At 38.8% G+C, this 22,934-nt stretch overlaps 1 protein-coding gene across 1 annotated transcript in view; it reads right to left on the bottom strand.

The window, feature by feature from the left end:
• The window catches only part of TMED8 (transmembrane p24 trafficking protein family member 8), a 39,053-nt gene that overhangs the window by 14,710 nt on the left and 1,409 nt on the right, over positions 1-22,934 (bottom strand). Inside the window, exon 2 of the mRNA XM_066273177.1 lies at positions 2,473-2,554. Coding sequence (XP_066129274.1) covers positions 2,473-2,554 — 82 coding nt within the window. The remainder of the gene's footprint in view (positions 1-2,472; positions 2,555-22,934) is intronic.

Below are 22,934 nucleotides of genomic sequence, written 5' to 3'. Positions count from 1 at the left end.
GCATTCTCAGGGGACATAGTCTTTTGCCCTGACTTCGTACAGTGCCATGGTTGAGACATTCACGTTTCCTGGCTGTCCTCTGCTTATAGAGCGATTTCCCCACCTTGTTTATCTTTTCACTGAAGGTACAGACTTTTGTTGAACCAGAGTTCCAAGTGTAGCCGTTATGAGACTCACTATCCTGGGTATTATTTTGTTTCTTGCTGGTACATAAAATAGCAGTTCATCCTACAGTTGATAGCAACTTATTTACGATGCAGACTTGTTTTATGTCTGCCTCCCTCACTGGAATATAAATTCCATGAGACCAGGGACTTGGATTGCTTGTTCATTTGTGGCATCTTCAGTACCTAGAATAGTGCCAGCTACCCAGCAAACTCTCGGTAACTATCTGTTCAATGAATAAATAGTAGACACCCAATAATTATTTGTTGAATAAATAAGTCATTTCATTTTTGTTTGGGAACAGAGGAATATTTGGAATGTGAGAATACAAGTTAATCAGGCCATTAGCCTGCCCTTACTGTACACGGCATCTAAGATTTAGTCTCTTCTTTGCCTTTCTGCATGCTACTTTACACAAATATGGTTCTGCTTATTAAAAAAATATTTTAAACAGGACATGCAATAGCCACATAAATTTCATATGCGCATTAGCAATTCATGCTCTGAAGAATCAGTGAAGGGTATTTTGGGAAAGATAAATTGCAAATCACTCGATGCCAATGATGATAAAGCACATAAAGGAAAAACTCCCACTGTAAGCCTTCTGGCCGTGCTGACCCGGAACAGGGAGGCCATCCCAAAGGAAGGGGCCTGCCTGGCCAGCCAGCGGCCAGCCTTACTAGCAAAGATAAGAGTTGTGCTGTTTCCATTTCCAGCACACACAAAACACAAACACTAAACTACAGGCACTAAACATCATGATCACTGATTTTTTTTTCACACTAGATTTTAGAAACAACACTTTAAAATTAAATCTCCTTTTTTCTAAGAATGTTCTACATTCCTCACTCAAAAAAAATGTATTAGGAGGAAAAATCAGTTCTGGGCCAAAACCCATACCCCAAAGATCCTTCAAAATCAATGGAAAAAGGGTGATGGCAGAAAAATGGAAATTCTCCTCAGGGGATTTTATGACATGAATTGTCTCAAATAACCATAGCCTCCAGGAGGCTATGTCTTCTAAAAGGAGTGTTATATATAGTAACATAGTAGCTCTAAGCACAGAACTCAAAATTCTTCTGTTGCTACTTATGAGACTAAGCTTTATAGTCAAACAAGCCTACAGCTGGGTGAACTGGGACAAATTACTGAATTCACTGTTTAATTTTCCTCATCTGAAAAAAAACAGTAGATATATACTTATTTAATAAAGATTGTTATGAGGATTACGTGAGATAACACATTTTAACACCTGGAATAGTACTGAGCAAATATTAATATTCAATAAAAAGTAACAATTTTATTATTACAGAGAAACCTATTAACTGTGGCTTTAAATTATTATCACCAACTGTATATATTTTTAATTAATTTTAATGGGGTGACATTGATAAATCAAGGTACATATGTTCAGAGAAAAGAACTCTAGGTTATTTTGACATTTGATTATGCTGCATTCCCACCACCCAAAGTCCAATTGTCTTCTGTCACCTTCTAACTGGTTTTCTTTGTATTCACCAACTATATTAATCCTTCTCTTCCATCATCTGAATTCTGGGAGAAAAGAGTTGTATTTCATATACAAAGGTAAGAAGAAAGAACTTCTACTCAAGAACAGATTTTAAAAAATATTTTGATATTCCCCAGCCATCAATTTTGTGTGAGATATGAAAATCATAGATTCTGCTTGTCAACACTATACTATCCCCTGATCAGTGGGACTATAATATCCACCAGCTCAGGGTTCTCCAGAATACAGTTTTTCATTAATTATTCCATTAAAGTTTCATGTGTCCACTCATTCTAGGGCTCAGTAGAACTCTTCCCTTTCTGCTAGACACTCTGATTTCACTGATGATGGGGGGATGAGATAGACAGAAAGGGAAATTAAAGTGAGAATTTGAAGGTCATCATAATGATTTAGTCTGAAAATTACATAATAAAATCTGCCTCTAATAGTGTGCGTGTGTGCACATTTTATGAGTAAAAATCAAACAAATGTTTTCTTGAAAGTCCATCTGGGGTCCACTTCACATTTGAACCTAGTCTTCAGGAGAACATAAAGACACTACACTATTCATTATAATTTTAGTCTCTGTGAGTAAAAGAACATTTTATAACTTGAAATAGATTTGACATTTCCCCTAAATACATTTAAGAGTTGATTAATTAATGACAAAACCATTCATACCTTTCACTTCAAATTGTCTTTCTCCTTAAAGTTGCTGCCCACTTCTTTCACTATTTGCTTATCTCAGAAGAGAAAAAGTCTAGAAGAATTTTATCCAAAGCAGTTGCTGTCCCTACCTGTAGGGTGAGGAATGGGGCTCTGGATCAGAGGCAGAAGACACTGGAGAGGTGACCTTGGTGTTTTCTAGACCTGCATTCTCTAGAAAACCATGGAAAGAAAAATTCAACATCTAAGAGGAAGCACAATCATCATCTTGCATCTTTTTTTAAAAAATCTGGCAGTTTCAAACACTTTCCCTTTCCAAAAATATTCTGGGAGGCCCAGTATATAAATTATTCAAGTCATTCAAATATTCTCAGATAGTCATTACCCATTTATTTAAAAAAGGGCATTTTCCAAAACAAGTACCTACAGAATTAATCCTAATTCAAGAATCATTATTTCTCAGAAAGCAATTGGTTAAATTAGGCAGAAAATACAGCGCAGAGTGAGATGTATGTACAATGAAGCGAGCTGGAATTCAGTGCCGAAGTAGAGTGCCACCTCTCTAGTCAATAAGCTCAGATCACTGTATCCAAGATCAGGTAAAAGATTTTTGTCATTTCATTCACTTACTCATTCACCAATGACTTAGTGAATACTGTTAGGCACCCTCAAGGGGTATACAGGTTGAAATGCATATTGAAGGCTGTTTCCAAGCTCACAGCAAGCCTATGGCTGGTATTATCATTACCATTTTGCAGGCAAGAAAAATAAGGCATAGAGACAAGATTCAAACTAGGCAGTCATGCTGATAACCATTAGGTACTAGTTAATTTTGTGGTTTATTATTTTAGCCTTTCCTTGAGCGCTCAGATAAACATACAGTTCAGTGCGTGTTTAGATAACCCCTGGTTAACCTCCTCTAGCTAAGACAGCAAAAAACTGAAACCCAAAGTTCATTTCTCAATTCAAAATATAACTTACTTAAGAAAACCTCGGAGTTTGGTAGCAAAGTAAAAATGGTAAATGATAGGCAAATATTTGTGATCCAATTTTAATCTAGTCTCATTTCTTTGTAAATTAAGATCTATTTTTCTTTCCATGCCATGAGATTTCCCTCTTGTAAGATAATAGAAAATACATATATATTGGTCTCTGCTCTTGGGTCCTGGCACAGAACTCCTAAAACTTATAATTTCCTAAGTGATAAGAGTACTAGGGACATCTTTTGTTCTATTTGGTCTTTGACTCAAGTTCCTAAATCCCTAGGAATTTCCTGGGTGATAGATATGTCTTTTGTTCTAATGAGGTGACTCTTGGTGGGCTCCTGGAAGGGTCACCAGAAAGAAGGCCAAGCCATGATTAGAAGCTTGGGATTTTCAGCCCCACCCTCCATTCTTCAGCATGAGTAGTGGGGCTGGAAATAGTTACCGGTAATTATCTACTATGCCTGTGTGCTGAAGCCTTCATAATAATCCAAAAGTACAGGAGCTTCCAAGTTGGTGAACTCATCTATGTACTAGGAGAGCACCGCCTCCCAACTCCATGGAGACAGAAGCTCCTGGGCTCCGGAGCCTCCCAGGCCTCGCCCTGGGTATCTTCTCTTCATCTTCATCTGACTATTTCTATGTATCCTTCACCATAGCCTTTCATAAACCGGTAAACATGTTTCCCTGAGTTCTGTGAGTTGTTCTAACACATAATCAAATCCAAGAGGGAAGTGGGTCATGGGATCCTCCAATTTATAGCCGAGGAGGACAGAAGTTGTGGTAACCTGGAGACCTACTACTTTCACACTGACATCTGAAGTGGGGGAGACAGTCTTGCGGGACTGGGCCTATCTTCAAGTACAGTATCAGAATTAAGTTAAATTGTAGGACATAGAGCTGGTGTTACAGAATTGCTTGGTGTGGGTACCCCCCCCACACATCTGGTATCAGAGTGTTGCGAGTGTGGTAGAGATGTGAGAGTAAATGAGACACACAGGAGGAGACTAAGGTTTAATTTACACATATCAACAAAAGAACAGAGTCTAAGATAATCGCCAGATGTTCCCCAGTCTCTGCCACTCTGTGAAGAGGCCCTTTTCAGTGAGAGATAATGAGAATAGAAAGTTCTTGCCTGTGTTGACCTAAGTAAAATCTGCTTCCTAATAAATTCTGCAATTCCATCAATCCTCCCACAACATCCTTTCAGATATTTACAGCCTGCTATCACATTTCCTGCAGGTCACCTTCCAGGCTGACCTCCTCCAGTCCTCTCAAACCATCCCTGAAGCTCTCTGACCCTGCTGGCCAGAACATGCTGGCCAGAGCTGTTCCACTTTGTCCTGCTTAAAGTAACGAGCTAAAATAAACAACTTTTTCAAATGTGTTCAAATCCATGCAGAGTATACTGAGACAATCATCTCTTCATAAGGACACAGTATTTCTTGACGTAATATCCTAAGATGACACTCAAATTTTTTTAACTGAAAACTTACACTGTTGGCCTCCATAAGTCAATCAAGATCTTCAGGACTTATAGAAATAAACTTACTCCAAACGGTCTGTTTTTGAAACAGATTTGGGAAATAACTGAGTTTTTAACTTAAATGCAGGACTTTAAACATCCATATTATTTCAAATTAAATATGAATAAGAAAACATTTTGCATTTACCCATCCAGACTTTAATATACAAATAATCTAGTCGGTATAAAAAGATATCAGGAAACATAGATAAGCAAAAAAAAAAAAAAAAATGAAGAAAAAGAAAAAACAACTACAAACTACAATTGTAGTAGCCAAAGATAACCATTGTTAACATGTTGGTGTATATCATTACAGAAATATATTTATATGTTTATAAATATATTTACATATTTTCCCTCAGGCATCAACTTTGTGTGCAGCATGGAGACTACAGGTTCTACTGGACATATTATACCATGAGCTGATCAGCTGAACTAGAAAACTCAGTAGTTCAGGATTCTCCAAAATATAGTTTTCATTAATTATTCATTAATGTTTTACAGTTTCCACTCATTTTAGGGCTCAGCACAAATGTATATATTTATATTTCTTAAAGGACCATGCACCAAATATTATTGAACATTGTTCATGAACATCTTTCAGAATCAAAATGGCTGCATATTATCTCAAAGGCTATACCATTTCTTTTTTTTTTTTTTTTTTTGTATTTTTCTGAAGTTGGAAACAGGGAGGCAGTCAGACAGACTCCCGCATGCGCCCGACTGGGATCCACCCAGCATGTCCACCAGGGGGCAATGCTCTGCCCATCTGGGGTGTTGCTCTGTTGCAACCAGAGCCATTTTAGCGCCTGAGGCAGAGGCCATGGAGCCATCCTCAGCGCCCAGGCCAACTTTGCTCCAATGGAGCCTTGGCTGAGGGAGGGGAAGAGAGAGACAGAAAGGAGGGAGAGGGGGAGGGGTGGAGAAGCAGATGGGCGCTTCTCCTGTATGCCCTGGCAGGGAATCGAACCCGGGACTCCTGCACGCCAGGCCGACGCTCTACCACTGTATACCATAATTTCTTTAACCAATCCCTAAGCCTCTATTTTGAGAGATAGAGACTGTTTCAAAGCTTTCACCATTACAGACTATGTTGTTAAACAGAGCAATCTATAATTGTTTCTTAAGAACTTCCCCTGTAAATAGCCTTGGAAGGGGCAGGCCCTATGACCAAGGTGCACTATGCTGGCCATAGCACATTTATTGCTTTTGGGTGAGCCTCTGCCCAAAAGTCAGTCCAATTCTCTTCCCAAATATCTGGAGTTGGTATTAGAGAGCACAACAGACTAAAGAGCCTCAGTGAGGTGAGGGATTGATTCTGCCACTTGTAGAAGCCTTCACAGGCTGTGTAAAAGCAGATAACTAAGCAGAGAAGACAGTTGTCAGAGATGGGGAAATGATGCATTCAAGCAAAGAGAAGAAACAAGAAACCATGGGGTCCAGGAAGAAAACAGATACACAGTCTACCTGAACACCTTCTACCATGAGGCCCAACTGTGCTTCCTCCAAGTGGATTCTGTACAATTTCTTTTATGCTTTTACTTTTTATTGTAAAATATATCCTACATATTAAACACTATATGAGAAGCAGGCACAAAGCTAAAAATGTTAATAATAATACCAATATCTGCGTACTCACCAACTAGGTTAATTATTAGTATTTTATAGGTCCCTTGCTTAATGCCCCTTGCCAAACAGATCTCCTCCTTCTATTTTGAATTGAGTAAATTATTCCCTTGTTACTCCTTATACTTTTAATTACATGAATTACTGTTGTGTAAAAACTTCATTTTAGAAAAATTTAGATATACACAAAACTAGAGACTAGACTCAGGTACCATTACCTATCTTCTCATCTTACATCTTGTTTCAGCTCTCCCCTACACCTCCCTATCCCCCTACCACATACACAGGTACATTATATCCATTTAGAATACATCTCTAAAGGAAAAGGCTCTCAACATAGCTAGAGTATCATTATCACTCCTACAAAATTGCCATGTCCAGGATATTTAAAACCCAGTTCATGTTCAAATCTCCCCAACTGTTTCAAAGATTTTTTCTAACAGCTGGTTTGTTTGAATCAGGATCTAAATAAGGCTCAACACTAAATTTAGCTTATATGTATCTTAAGTTTCTTAATCTGTATCAATCTTCACCCAATTGTTTTTCACACAACATACTTGTTGAAATAAAAATTTAACAAGATCATGTGACATGCAGATTTTCACATATTCTAAATTTGGCCAATTATGCAATTGGTGGTGTCATTTTGATATTCTTCTACCCCCTGTATTACCTGGAAACTGGTCATAGTTCTAGAGCTGTGCTGTTTAATACTAGTAGCCACTAGTTTGTGTGGTTAAATTTAAATTAATTAAAGGTAAATGAAATGTTAAATTCAGTCCCCTGTCTCACTAGCCACATTTCAAGTACTCAAAAGCCACAGTTGCTAGTGGCTACTGTACTGAACAGCACAGAAAGATTTTTAATCATCAAAGAAAATTCTATTGGACAGTGCTGACCTTGAAGGTCAGCTAGATTCGAATTTTGTTTCATTCTCACAAGAATACTTGTAGTTCCCTACTGCATCACATCAGAAAGAACCTAATATATGCTTGTCACAACTTTAATTATGCAAACATTGATCACTGGATTCATATGCTCAGCCTAATGCCTCTGATGGCTTTAGCAGCCATTCATGATCATTGTCTAAAATAGATCCATCACTTTATTAGAGGATAAAAACTATATTTCTAATTCTAGCACTTCCTCCATTTATTAGTTAGAATTCTTCTATTAAAAAACTTCCTTATATCAACTCTAAATGGTTACTCTGAGAAGCAGGATAAAGAACTGAGTCTTCACCAATTTTCAGAATACTGAGTTAGAATCATAGCAACCTCTATACAATTATTTGGTTTTAGTGTTAGAAACATGATTTAGAAGCATTAGAAACACAATTCTAATATTTTTATATATTTCAGGTTTCCCTACTTTTGGCCAGAAGCTCCTTAGAGTTAGCTCCTGTGTCCTTTTAACATGAACACAGTAGTTTGGCTTATAGCATAAGTTCCAAGATCCTCTTATAAATGTCTTGCCCCAGACCTGGAACCAGCCATTTCTCTAAGGAGTCTTAGTTCTTTTTCTTGAAAAATAGCATTCAGAAAACAGTCTAAGTAAAATATCACACACACACAAAATCATGAATTCATCCCACCTAAATCAGTCAAATTCATAGGATGCAATGGTGGTTGGGGCTGGGGGAAGGGAAAATAGGGAGTTGCTAATCAATGGGCATAAACAATTATATAAGATGGGAAAGTTCTAGAGATCTGCTGCACAACACTGTCTCTATAATTAATAATACTGTATTGTATACATAAAAAGTTTTAAAGTATTCAAAGGCATTGCATGGAAATAAAAAAAGTAAACATCAGTAAAACAAACAAAACACCATGCCAGGTCAGTGTGTTTAGAAGAGTGCAGAGAAGAGCCAAGAGACAAAAGGTCTGTCAGTTTAACTCCATACTTACCAAACTCCTACTAGCCCCTGGCCCCATGCTAGGTACTGGAGATAATGCACGAAAGCAGACACAGTTCTGGCCTTCATGAAGCTTTCAGTCTAGCCAGGAGGACTGTCAAGGGCCTTTATCTCACAGGTGATGAAGAATTTTAAGGTAGGAAATGACACGTCATATTTTATTCTTTAGTAGAATTCTATGAAAGCTGCTGGTAGGATGGATTTTTACCAGATCAGATTGGAGGCCTCTGCAGAAGTTCACATGAGAGAGATAGTGAGGACTCAGTGGTAGTTGAGACAGAGAGGACTTGATTACAAAATAATTAGATGGACAAATTTATGTGCAATATGCCTATGTTGGCTCCTAGTAACCCTTATTTTCTTTGCCAAGTGTTCACAAACCATCTGTGACATATTCTAGAACTGTGCTGAGAAGCTGTATAAAGTTTAATGGTTTACAGATTCTGGTTCATTTAAAGTCCCTGACACCCCTCGAGGATGACACACATTCCATTTGCAGGTTCTTCCAGGACCTGCAAATCTTGGTTTTCAAACACTTAACCTTCTCCTCCTGACAGAGGAGGGGGCTGACATTGCAAATAGTACACAGTGAAAGTCAGCATGGAAGACCCTCCTTTCATCAGCCCCAGGAAGTTAGGAAACAGGCACGTGTCCAAAAATATTCCCAGTAATTTGAAATAGGAGTTGTATAAAAGAGACAGAATCTATCTCATGGCTAAGAGCCCTCACCAAATGTTGCCTGCCCGCCCAGGATTGTGGCACAGTGGATAGAGCATTGGCCTGGGATGACCAGTTTGGGCACAGGGTCGCTGCCTTGAGCATGGGATCATAGACATGCCCAATGGTCTCTGGCTTTAACCCACCATCACTGGCTTGAGTCCAAGGTCACTGGCTTGAGCAAGGGGTGACTCACTCTGCTAGAGCCCCCCGGTCAAGGCACATATGAGAAAGCAATCAATGAACAACTAAGGTGCCACAACCAAGAATTGATGCTTCTCATCTCTCTCCCTTCCTTGCCTGTTTCTGTCTGTCCTTCTCTCTCTCATACACACTAAAAAAAAAAATGTTGTTGCCTAACCTCTACTCAGCCTTCCAACAACGTGGTGACCCTCCTACATCCTTCCAACAATCCTCTTTGTTTACTGCAACCAGAATCAGTTCTGATGTCTATAACCAAGAACTTTGACCAAAATACCTAAATAGAGTTTGCCTCTGTCCAGAAATCTAAACTTAAAGTAGCTAGATATCCCATCTTCATTCTGATAATCAATATACTGGGGAACAAAATCTTTGTGGCATTCACAAAAACACTTTTCTCACCTAATTCGAGTGTGCTGATCTCAAATCTGACAGTTTTTCTGTGTAAGCTAGTTTTTTTACAATTCAAGATTTTAGGTTTTCATCTTATTGTAAAATTTTCAACATTTAGTTTAACATAATGAAGTAGAATGGCTTCTTGTGCATCATCTTTGTGAAAATATAATTTATATAATGCAGTAAATACACTAATACACTAAAAAATATGATTGCATCAGAATTTGTCTACAATTTCGAAATAGAACATACGAAAACACTTATTTTAATCATAAAATTTGCGCAACTTATTTAAATTCTATTCAGGCAAAAATTTGCATTTGTAGCTCTTGCATTTGTGTACTTGTTGAGGACAATCTTATTTGATGCTCTGGCAGTAGTCTGCTCATCACTAACAGCTCTAAGATTTTGGGGAAAGTGAATTTTAACGCTTATGTTACATCCAATGTCGCGGAAAGCCAACAGCATCCTTTGAACCAGAAGTTCATAGTTTTCTGCTTTTTTGTTGCCAAGGAAGTTCTCTGTAACTGCCACAAAAGACTGCCATGCTGCTTTCTCCTCCTTATTCATCTTCCTGGCAAATTCTTCGTCACATATGAGGGTTTGAATTTGAGGTTCATCAAATACAGCTACTTTTATCTTCTCAAACGACAAGGCAGGAGAAGTAGAAATAATATGTTGAAAGCATTCACTTTCTCTATTAAAAGCCTAAACAAACTGCTTCATTAAAGCCAAGTTTGATGTGAAGTGGGGGAAAAATGATCCTGTCTCGATTAACTACAGGTTCATTCACAATATTTTGCATCCCTACTTCCAGAGCTTCACGTTTTGGCCACTCCTTCTGTGTCCAGTGTTCCTCCCGAGCTCGGCTGTCCCACAAACACAGAAAGCAAGGATACTTCGTGAAACCTCTCTGTTGCCCTAGAAGGAAACTTACCATTTTAAGATCCACACAAATGATCCAGTTATGCTCCTCATACTTCAGAAAGTCGAGGACAATTTTTATGTCATTCAGATTGGCTAAACTGCTGAGGGGTTAATGACTGCTTGGCATCAGAAGAAGACTCTTCAGATTCTACATCCATTTCCTCATGCATCTTATCAAAATACACTTGATCACCATGTTTACTTTCTCCGTCCTTAGAAGAAATAAAACCATTGAAAACTGGAACCAGGAGTGTCTGAGAGTGTGGGATAGGTCATATTGCTGAAGGAATATTAGGATATGCGATTATATGCCGTTTTTTTCTTGCCGATGCCCTTTGTATGGATCAGGCAGAAATAACAGTCACTACTGTGGTCCTTAGGTTCACACCAAATCATGGGAATACCAAAAGGCATTCCTTTGCATTTTCCTTTTGTCAAGTCACAAAGCATTTCCTCACAATTATGACACACAATATGAGGAGCCCAATTCTTGTCTTGATTGCCAAGGGGAACTTGAAAATAGGCAATATATGTACATGTCACAAATGATGAAATATTGCACCTTTGACGTTGAAGTGTGTAACAGCCACATATATAACAGAAGGTGTCAGGACTATTCTTACGTTTACACCTACTCCAAGAAACCATAATTCAATCTTAAAACAAAATAAGAGGGTGTTTTTATCAGATAATAATTTTTTACATTTAAAAACAACTACAATTATGTAAAAGTGATGTTTGTAAAACATTAATTGCCTTGTGGTTATGTTCAATCCAAGAGTTGTTGCTCTTTAACTCCAATTTAAAAACAAATGCATGGGTCCTGGCCGGTTGGCTCAGTGGTAGAGCGTTGGCCTGGCGTGCAGGAGTCCCAGTTTCGATTCCCAGCCAGGGCACACAGGAGAAGCGCCCATCTGCTTCTCCACCCCTCCCCCTCTCCCTCCTCTCTGTCTCTCTCTTCCCCGCCCGCACCCAAGGCTCCACTGGAGCAAAGTTGGCCCGGGCGCTGGGGATGGCTCTATGGCCTCTGCCTCAGGCGCTAGAATGGCTCTGGTTGCAACAGAGCAACGTCCCAGATGGGCAGAGCATCACTCCCTGGTGGGCATACTGGGTGGATCCCGGTCGGGCGCATGCGGGAGTCTGTCTGACTGCCTCCCCGTTTCCAACTTCAGAAAAACAAAACAAAACAAAAAACCAATGCATGCCATTAACTGTAACAAAAAGAAATTAAAATTGCATAAACACTAGAGCATGCACCAAAAAATGTATTTCAGATTTGGAATCAGCGATGCAGAAATATATAGAAACAGTTCTAAAACCTCATGCAACAGAAAATGGAAAAAAAATTGTTCCCCAGTGTTATTATTCTTATTCTAGCCAAGAAGACTTAGTGATCACTTACTAATGCCAATTACTTTCTAGCATTTGGCAGGCATCATCTTTTTTCTTTTTTAATTATTTATTTATTCATTTTAGGAAGGAGAGAGGGAGAGAGAGAGAGAGGAGAGAGAGAAGGGGGGGAGGAGCAGGAAGCATCAACTCTCATATGTGCCTTGACCAGGCAAGCCCAGGGTTTCGAACCGGCAACCTCAGCATTTCCAGGTCGACGCTTTATCCACTGTGCCACCACAGGTCAGGCCAAGGCATCATCTTATTAAATCCTAAACCTTACTGAATTGCATAACCATGGAAAGTGATACTTTCATGTTCCAAATTCTATATAAAAGCAAATGATAAAAATGTTTTAAGTCCAGCTTCTTTCACTCAACATTAAGTTTGAAAGATTCATCCATGTTGGTGTGGGTTAAGTTAGTTCATTTTCACTGCTGTATAAACTCCATGAGTATAATATAATTTATCAATATGCTGTTGATGAAATTTGGGTTATTTCTCATTTATGGATACTATGAATAAAGTTGCTAAAAATATGTTTATGGTACATTCTTGGTACACATGTGCATGCATTTAATACTGAATACAAACCTAGGAATGGAATGGGGAAGTCATAGAAATGTGAATGATAAACTTTGGTAGATAATGCCATACTTCCCAAAGGGGTGCTATCAAATATTGCTCCTGCTAGCACTGAGGAGCTTTACCATTACTCTGTACGCTCACTGAAACTTGGGTCATATTAATATTTTTTATCAGGACCATTCTGGTGGGTGTATGCTTGTTTAGTTTGCATTATTACTGATGACTTGTTTCTTGGCCATTCAGAATTTCTCTTTTGTAAAGTGTCAGATCAGGTCCCTTGCCTATTTTACTACTGGACTTTATTTAATTTTTTTTGGTCAAATAATCCTTTATTGAAACACTTTCCTTTGTAGTTGTCAACTAGATGGGCATTTCAACACATCATTGTTGATGTCACCTATGTCATGAGGGTGGCAGTCATCAACATTGCAGCGCACAGAGTAGGTAGTCCAAAGGATCTCTTTAATGGATATACAGAGTTCTCTAAAAATCAGGACAGAGGCAGAAGGTATCTCAATCTGGTCCCATCTTCTCTTTATGGTCAGTTTCACTGTAATTCTCAAACTCTTCCAATCACTGAGTGCCTTGACTATGTCATCAACCTTTTTTGGAAACAAACTCAGGGCATTGTTCTCAGGGGCTAGAGCAGACATGGCATCAACTTTCCCATCAGTGCCCCTTAAGTGTATGGCTTTGATTTCATTGGGGTCAAATTTAAGCGGCATGGTGGAGGATGGAATCAGATGAACCGATTGACTAAAAAAAGTTGCACCTTGGCTTCCTCTGAAATAAAAGCCAAAAGCTGGATTGTCTTTTTATTATTTATAGGAGTTCCAGAAACAAAGCTTTTGTCAACTATATGTTTTGTCAACCTGCTTACACTCTTGTAATTTACCTTTTTCCTCTTTTAATGATGTTCTTTGATGGACCAAAGTTCTTAAATGTTAATGTGGTAAAAATTTATCAATATTTTTCTTTATTAGTCATTGTATATCCTGTTTAAGATGTCTTTCCCTACACTGAGACCAAGATATTATTTTCCTATATAATCCACATTGAGAAATTTATTGCATCGCTTTTCACATTTTTTGTGTGTGTATTTTTCCAAAGCTGGAAACGGGGAGGCAGACAGACTCTCGCATGCGCCCGACCAGGATCCACCCGGCATGCCCACCAGGGGGCGATGCTCTGCCCATCTTGGGGCATCGCTCTGCCGCAATCAGAGCCATTCTAGCGCCTGAGGCAGAGGCCACAGAGCCATCCTCAGCGCCAGGGCAAACTTTGCTCCAGTGGAGCCTTGGCTACGGGAGGGGAAGAGAGAGATAGAGAGGAAGGAGAGGGGGAGGGGTGGAGAAGCAGATGGGCACTTCTCCTGTGTGCCCTGGCCGGGAATTGAACCCGGGACTCCTGCACACCAGGCCGACGCTCTACCACTGAGCCAACTGGCCAGGGCCGCTTTTCACATTTTGATCTACAATCCAACTAGAGTTTTTTGTGTGTATGCTGTGAGACAAGGATCAAATTTCTTTTCTTTCCTCTCTCTTTTCTCTTAGGATATTCAAGTGTCCCAGCAACATTTACCATTCTTTCCCCACTATTCTACAGTACAATCTTTGTTGCAAATCAGAGATTTTGTTTCACCATTAAGGTTAATGTTACTTGTAGATTTTTTTTTTGTAGATATGTTTTATCCAATAATGAAGTTTTTTTTTATTCCTGGTGTGATAAAAGTTTTGAATCATAAGTGAAGGTTGAATTTTACCAAACACTTTTTTCTATATCTACTAAACTGATTTTTTGTCCTCTAGTACATTCAGATGGTGATTTACACTGACTCTTGAAAAAAATGTTAAAATAATTTTTCATTCCTGGAAAAACCCATCTCATATATACTCCTGCATTCAGTTGCTAATATTTTAGTGATGATTTTTTTTTTTTTACATCTATGTTACTGAGTAAGCTTAAATTGCAATTTTCCTTTCATCTGGAATAATTTTGAGTCTACCTGAAAGATTGTTATTCCTCTAGTGCAGGAAGGAAGGTGATAAAGCCTATATTTGATTGTCTGAAAATATTTTATTTCACCTTCATCCTTGAAGACTTTTCACTGGAAAAACAATCTGTATCAATAGTTACTTCTTTCACTGTTTCACAGATAATCTAGCTTTTATTGCTCTGTGCAAAAATCAGCTTTCAGCCTAATCACTACTCTTTTATTTTTTTTTTTTATTTTTTTTTGACTGTCTCAATCACTACTCTTTTAAAGGCAAACTGTAATTCTTCTCTGGCTACTTTTAATATTTTCTTTTTGCTTTGGTTTTATAGCAGTTTTAACTTAATGTATACCTACTGTGGATTTGATTACACTTACACTGCTTGGGGTATATAAAGCTTCCTGAATCTGTAGATTGCATTAGTTTTGAAAAATTCACAGCTACATCTCATCAAATATTGCTTCTGTCCATTCTAGGATGCCAATTATACAAACATTAGCCCTTCTCACCATATCTTCCATGTCTCTTATCTCTTTCCTGAATTTTTCATTGTTGCATTTTTACATATTTCCTTCTGAATATTTTCTTCTGACCTTTCTTCCAGTTCACTATTCTCTCTTCAGGTGTAATAAATTGTTGATATAATGCCACTTGAAGTTCTTAATTTTCATTCAGTTATTGAATTTCTATTTGGTTCTATTTTTAAAATTTTCAATTCTCTGCCAACTTTCTCAAATTTTTCTCCACTTGAACATAATTATAATTATTTTTAAGTCTTATGTGTAACTCCAAAATCTGGTACCTGTATAGATCCACTTTTACTGTCATTTCTGATTTTGTTTACAGTCTCTTCTCATGTATCTTGTCATTTTGTTATGTGGCAGAAATTTTTCTTGCAAAACTGTTTGTATTAGTAATTTGAAGCCTACAATGATCCTTCAGAGATTTGCCTTGCTTCTTCCACATACCTACGGGCACAAGCACCCTAGAGTCGCCCTAATCCAATTACACAATTTGAATGTTTCTAAAGCTGACATGCACTCTCTACAGTAGCCTATTTCTAATTTACCCTTCCTTCTAGAACACGGGCTCTCATGGTCCTAATCCAAAGGAAAGGGGATTCACTAGAGTTCCCCCTGCTTGACTGGTCTTGAACATTAATACCTGTGGCTTTAGTCCAGAAAGGCTCTCTCACAGCCTTGACCGCCTCCCCACTCAGGAATCCAGCAAATGCCTTCAGAGGAGAAAGGAGCCCCACAATGGACTCTCATCCTTAGACGTGGACCTCTGCCTCACACTTCTGTCCCCACATTCCTCATTATCTGGCTAGATCTCCAAGATCTTCAAGAAGATGTTTATATTTCAACAATTATTTTCTAATTGTCTCCAGTAGGGAGAACTGGTCTTAATCACCTAGTCTGCCTTTACTCAAAACAGAAACCTACATTGCCTCTTTAAAGATACCTTAGTGAATAAAATGGAAACAAAACAAATTTTAACTGTACTTTCTGTCATTGGCTAACAGTATGAGCTTATCTAGGTAATGGTGCTATTCTACCCTTTGACTTATTCTGTTACTTAGATCAGTGGTCCCCAACCCCCGGGCCACGGACTGGTACCAGACCGGTACTGGTCTGTGGGCCATTTGGTACTGGTCCTCAGAGAAAAAATAAATAACTTACATTATTTTCGTTTTCTTTATATTGAAGTATGAACAATGTTTTATTTTTTAAAAATTCCCTTTGTTACATCCATCTAAGACTCACTCCTGACGCTTGTTTCGTAAGTTCGACAATTATATTTTAAAATACCACAGTTTTTACACCGGTCACATAATTTTATTTTGTGCATTTATCCATCCCACCCTAAAGACCGGTCTATGAAAATATTTTCTGACATTAAACCAGTCTGTGGCCTAAAAAAGGTTGGGGACCACTGACTTAGATCATAAAGAAGACTTCAGTAAGGTTGAATTTTTAGAAAGAAATAAAATAGCACAAAAATAATGGAAGACAGTGGTAGGTTTAAAGAATAACATAAAATTAAACCCTAAGATTTATAATCTGCATTTCATATACAATTCGCCTGAGAGAAAAAGGCACAGAAAAAGTCAGTTCCTGATGACCAGAACAGCAACAGAGATGTACAGAATGGCTCTAACAATATAAACATAGTGAAGAATCTCATGAAACAGTATGTGTATTTTTTCTGAAAAGGTAATATATTCATATTATTCAAAATTTAAAAAGCATATACATAGTGAAAACTTTCTCCCATCTTAGTCCCCACCTCCAAAAGCAACAAATGTTACTAGGTTTTATGTAGTCTTCCAGTGATATATTATGCATATAAAAAGGGTGTGTGTGTGTGTGTGTGTGTATACACCACATTTTTTACACAAATAATGAAAATACTAGACATACTACTATGCCCTTTGTTTTCTCTACTTACATCTCATACTTCTCCATAACTGTATGTGAAAAGGTTCCTCATTCTTTTCTACATTTGATTAATATTTCATTCATTGGATATTCCATAACTTATTTAACCAATTTCCTACTGATGGGCATTTATGTCCTTTCTAATCTTTTCCCATTACAAATAATGCTACAACAGCCTGACCGGGCGGTAGCGCAGTGAACAGAGCGTCGGCCTGGGATACGGAGGACCCAGGTTCGAGACCTCAAGGTTGCCAGCTTGAGTACAGGCTCATCTGGTTTGAGCAAGGCTCACCAGCTTGAGCCCAAGGTCACTGCCTCAAGCAAAGGGTCACTCAGTCTGCTGTAGCCCCACGGTCAAGATACATATGAGAAAGCAATCACTGAACAACTAAGGAGCTGCAACAAAGAACTGATGCTTCTCATCTCTCTCCATTCCTGTCTGTCCCTCTCTCTGACTCTCTCTGTCACATAATAAATAAAATTAAAATGCTTTAAAAAAACTAAAAAATATATACTTAAAAAACAAAACAAATAATGCTATAACAACCTTGTATCTGTGTCATTAAATAGGCACATAAAGAAATCTATAGGATCAATTCCTGAAAGGAATGGATCAATGAGGGCATATATTACTAGAAAGCCCGGCGGTCATACGAAATGACCACTGTTCTAAATATTATAAATTGTAATTAAAATGATTTGTGCAAAGGTGTCTGCTAATTCAAACTGAATTACCCAGGGCAGGCGGCGAGGATGCCCCTTTGCTTAGTGCCCCACGGGGTTTCCCCCTTCTACTTGCTTAATTGCTTAAAGTAGAGTGCAATGAAGGAAACCGCTAGCTCAATAAATAAAGGTGATTTAAATATGTTTTAATCCTTTTTGCATTTCGGTCAGCATTACTCTGTCGTTTTTTTGCATTTCTCTCCTGCCTTTGTTCAAGGGACTCATTTTGTCAAGACAGGCTTTTTTGTCTTGCATCTGAGGCAAGCCTTGTTTCTCTATGCTCATCAGTCTCATTTTGCCAAGAAAGACGCATTTGCTCTGTGACTGAAGCAAGCCTTGTCTTTCTCTGCTCAGTGGTTTCTTTTTGTCGAGAAAGCCGTTTTTGTGCAGCTTTAGCTCCTTTTCTCTCCTCTTCAGTGCTGTATTTTCTAGGAGGCATTCTTAAAAGAAATTAAGTTAAGACGTAGTTTTTATGTAAAACATATGATTGCCAATGCAAACAAATGTTCACCTTCCCCCTGACCCGCTCAATTTGCGTTCAGCCGTGGCAACTTCATCCCATTGGCTAGTACAGTTACGCAAGCAACCAATAAGCTATCGGCGACAAACAGACACGTAAGCCCGCATATAATAAAGATAATTTTGATGGATATTGAGAAATTGCCCTCATAGTATTTGTACCAATTAATACTCCCATCAGCAATGCATGAAAGTGCTTGTTTCTACACACATTTATGAACAGTGTGAAATATCAAACTATACCTAGTATAGTTATGATTTATTTCCCTTATCATGAGTTAGGCTGAGCATCATTCATATGTTAAAAGCCATTTATAGCATCTTAACAGCTTAATGTATGCAGGAAAAAAAAGTGTAAAGACAATGCTTCTGATTTTTTAAGGTTAAAGGTATATACTGCTAACTCATGTAAGAACTGCTGATTGAACTGTAAGAACAACAACTTGTAACTGGATTCAGAGAGGCAGGAAAGAGAAAAAGAAGAAACACATAAGTTTATTTCCAGAAGTAGAAAGTAAAGAAGATGCAGTCTTGTTTTAAATAGAAAACAATTATAAACACAGCTTTTTAGGCTTCCTAAACTTATTTAGAGAAATTTAGACTACTATAAAAAAGTAAAAGCCAATTTTTCTATAGTATAGATTTTAATATGTCAGCCAAATATAGACCAATTCTACAAGTACTCCTAGAAGAGACCAGAGAAACCAGTACAAGTTCTGCAAATTTAGATGATACATGGGAAAATATTTTTTTTCTTTTAATGGGTATGTATTTGTTTTAATGTATTAGAAAAAACTGATCCATCAATTAAATCCCAGATAGTATTTAAAATAACAAAATTTTAAATGTCAATTTAAAGAAAAAATAATAATTAAATAATAATGGGACTATATTCTCTAAAGTGGCAGAAATCATGACTGTGCTACTTGAATGGCCAAGGTCTTTTTGTTTCTTTTCTTCGTTACAGAGACAGAGAGAGAGTCAGAGAGAGGGATAGACAGGGACAGACAGACAGGAACAGAGAGAGGTGAGAAGCATCAATTATTAGTTTTTCGTTGTGCATTGCGACACTTTAGTTGTTCATTGATTGCTTTCTCATATGTGCCTTGACCATGGGTCTTCAGCAGACCAAGTAACCCCTTGCTCGAGTCAGCGATCTTGGGTCCAAGCTGGTGAGCTTTTGCTCAAACCAGATAAGCCCACGCTCAAGCTGGTGACCTCAGGGTCTCGAACCTGGGTCCTCCGCATCCCAGTCCGACGCTCTATCCACTGCGCCACCGCCTGGTCAGGCTGGCCAAGGTCTTAAAACTAATAAACAGAGAAGGGTAAATGAAAGCTCAAGAATAACTCAATTCATAACTCATGGCCAAAGGAGAAAGGGAATAAAATAATCTTCCTTAAAATTATTTCAATTTTTAAAATATGTTTTCTTTCTATGTAACCAGAATATAGTTTCAGACATTCCGATAATGTTACAGATTTAAACTTACTGAGTACTTACACTTTCTCCTACAAAGAGAACCAAAAAGAAGATTTTTCTAAGTCATTTAAATATCAGGTCAGAGTTCTTTGGAACTGGTCTCATAGGACTTCCCTTTCACTCAACAGGCTATAATTAGCCTGGGCTCTTAGATTCAAGTGCAGAGGAATCAAAAGCGAGTTATGTGGTTATAGACTCAAGAGGCTCAAAAAAAATAAATTGACCGAGTTTATATTCCAACCAAATCCAGAGACCATGTGATCCAATTTCTCCTCAGCCCTTATTAGTGGGACATGTTCCTGAGTGGTCAGATTATAAATCTTACATTGTATGTTATGGATCGAATTACGACAGGACTAATTGGTTATCTCAACTCCATAAAAACACAACTGCATTAAGATAAAATATAAACCACAGGCAGACAAATTTCTAGAGCATTTTGACATAAAAATAAAATAAAAGCCTGATCAGATGGTGGCGCAGTGGATAGAGTATCAACCTGGGTTGCTGAGGACCCAGGTTTGAAACTCTGAGGTTGCCAGCTTGAGTGTGGGGTCAGAGACACGACCCCATGGTCACTGGCTTAAGCCCAAAGGTCACACTGGCTTGAAGCCCAGGGTCCCTGGCTTGAGCCTTAGGTCACTGGCTTGAGCAAGGGGTCACTGGCTTGGCTGGAGATCCCCCAGGTCAAGGCACATATGAAAAACAATCAATGAACAACTAAAATGATGCAACTATAAGTTGATGCTCTCTCATCTCTCTCCCTTCCGGTCTCTCTCTCTCTCCTCTTTCTCTCTCGTGTGTGTAGAAATGCAACATTTTCATCACTGCAGAAAGACTTATTGCACTGTTCTAAGTCCTGCATAAGAATTATGAACAAGTTCACCTGACCTGTGTCTAGTCCTTAATGTCTAAATGCATTGATAGCTCTCAGGGTCATATACACCAAACCAAGTTCTACTGAAGTTTTCAGGGTCATGACAGACTTTGTTCTTTGTTTCCCAAAGCTAATTGTTGAAGGAAAAAAGAAAAAAAGCCTGCTCTTAATTGATGCAACATGTATGCCTCGGAGGCTTTCACTATATAATGAGTGATAGCTCTCTCCTCTTGAGGACTGTAGGACCCAGGTGCCCCAAATAAAAGACTATTAAAAGCAATTACAGTTAATAAAATAATAAGAACAGTATGACCACTGGAGAGCTTGACCTCTACCCCACTAGATGTTGGTAATACCCTCCTCCTCCTCCCCAGCCCTGACTTGTGACAACTAAAAAGTTCTCTGGGGGAGGCAAAATTGATCCTAGTTGAGATCCACTTCTTTAACCTAAGGAACATTCTTTTTTTTTCTTAAAAAGTTTTCCAAGCCCTGGCCGGCTGGCTCAGCGGTAGAGCATCAGCCCGGCATGCAGGAGTCCCGGGTTCGATTCCCGGCCAGGGCATACAGGAGAGGCGCCCATTTGCTTCTCCACCCCTCCCCCTCTCCTTCCTCTCTGTCTCTCTCTTCCCCTCCTGCAGCCGAGGCTCCATTGGAGCAAAGATGGCCCAGGTGCTGGGGATGGCTCTGGATGCAACAGAGCGATGTCCCAGAGGGGTAGAGCATCACCCTCTGGTGGGCATGCCGGGTGGATCCCGGTCGCGTGCATGCGGGAGTCTGTCTGACTGCCTCCCCATTTCCAGCTTCAGAAAAATACAAAAAAAAAAAGTTTTCCATTGACTTGTGGAAGAAAGGAAAGGAGGTGGGAAAGGTGAGGGGGGTGGGAAGGAAGAGGGGGAGAGAGGGGGAGGAGGGAAAGGGAAGAGAAGCATCAAATCATAGCTACACTTATATGGTCCATTTAGTTGTGCACTCATTAGTTGCTCTGGTATGTGTCCTGGCAGGGAATTGAACCCATGACCTCGGTGTGCCAGGATGACACTCTATCCACTGAACTACCTGGCCAGGGCCCACAGTCATTCTTGATTATCTCAACCCTAATTCCTCATAATCATTTGATGATCCTCCAAATCTCTCTGTTGAGATTGTTTCCCAGTCCAGCAAATATTTACAAAACCTCGACACAACATTAAGGGCTCTAGGAGACACACAGATAGATTATGTACCTCAAACAGATTTCTTGGGGGGGGGGGAGTACATCAAGAGCTGTAATAAGACACCCAATTATATCATATAATGTTTTAAATTCTTGGGTTTTCTTCCTGTAATGGTACTCTCATCTTTACCAAACAAAAAACACCTTAAGGTTAAAGACCATACCTGTCCTGGAGTACTAATTACTTGACTAATGGCCAATAAAAATAAAAATAAGCTATTGTAAACTTCATCGTAACAAAGTCACAACTTCATATGGACAATCAACTCCACAGCTAACTTGGGCAATAACATCTCTCAGTGGCAAAATGAGGAGAAAATGATTGTTGACAGAAGACAGATAATACAAGTAAACTTTTTCCACATTCTGGCACAGAGCAAGCAATGCAAGCTATCCTTACTTTTATTAGCAATAAATCCACCTCAAGGGGAAGGCCCTGCTCTAGAATACAATAACAAATTCCTACATGAAATATGAAATCAACACTCACCCTGCTTTCTGAGGGCAAGAGGGAGAAAGTAACTGTAAGTACTTCTAACAGTGTCCTGTGAGGAAAAAGTAAATGCAGGAATGGGGGGGGGGGGCGCCGCCAACGGACACGGGACACAACAGACAGACAGACAGGCACCCATATCCTGAACTATTCTTAGGACCTTTCTATTTTACATGCTTGGGTGTGTTTGCATAAGCACCCAAGGACATAAAGAGGAAGTAAGTAAAAAGCAATCTTTTCTAAATAAATATTGACACATGCAAGGGGAAGATGTTTCTGAGATTTTTGAGTGTTCATTCACCTTTTAGAAACTGCGCTTCAAATTTCTATTGCTATAAAGTTAAATACATGCCATGAATTTTGAATTTACTACAAGGCATAGAGCTCATAAAAAGGAAAAAATAATGACAAAAACTGTTACACATTTAAAAGTAAGAGAGACTATAAAGTCACCGGGAAAAGCTAGGTGATTCAAAGATGCTTGTGTGTGTTTGACCGCAGCATCTTTAGGAGATGGGAGATATTTGGGATACAGGTTCAAGACAGGAGAAGTCGTCATGCTGGGACATATACGGCCAGGAAC

This window comes from Saccopteryx bilineata, chromosome 4 (genome assembly GCF_036850765.1).
Source record: "Saccopteryx bilineata isolate mSacBil1 chromosome 4, mSacBil1_pri_phased_curated, whole genome shotgun sequence".
Classification (NCBI taxonomy): Eukaryota; Metazoa; Chordata; class Mammalia; order Chiroptera; family Emballonuridae; genus Saccopteryx; species Saccopteryx bilineata.
This window is presented reverse-complemented; position numbering and strand designations above follow the sequence as displayed.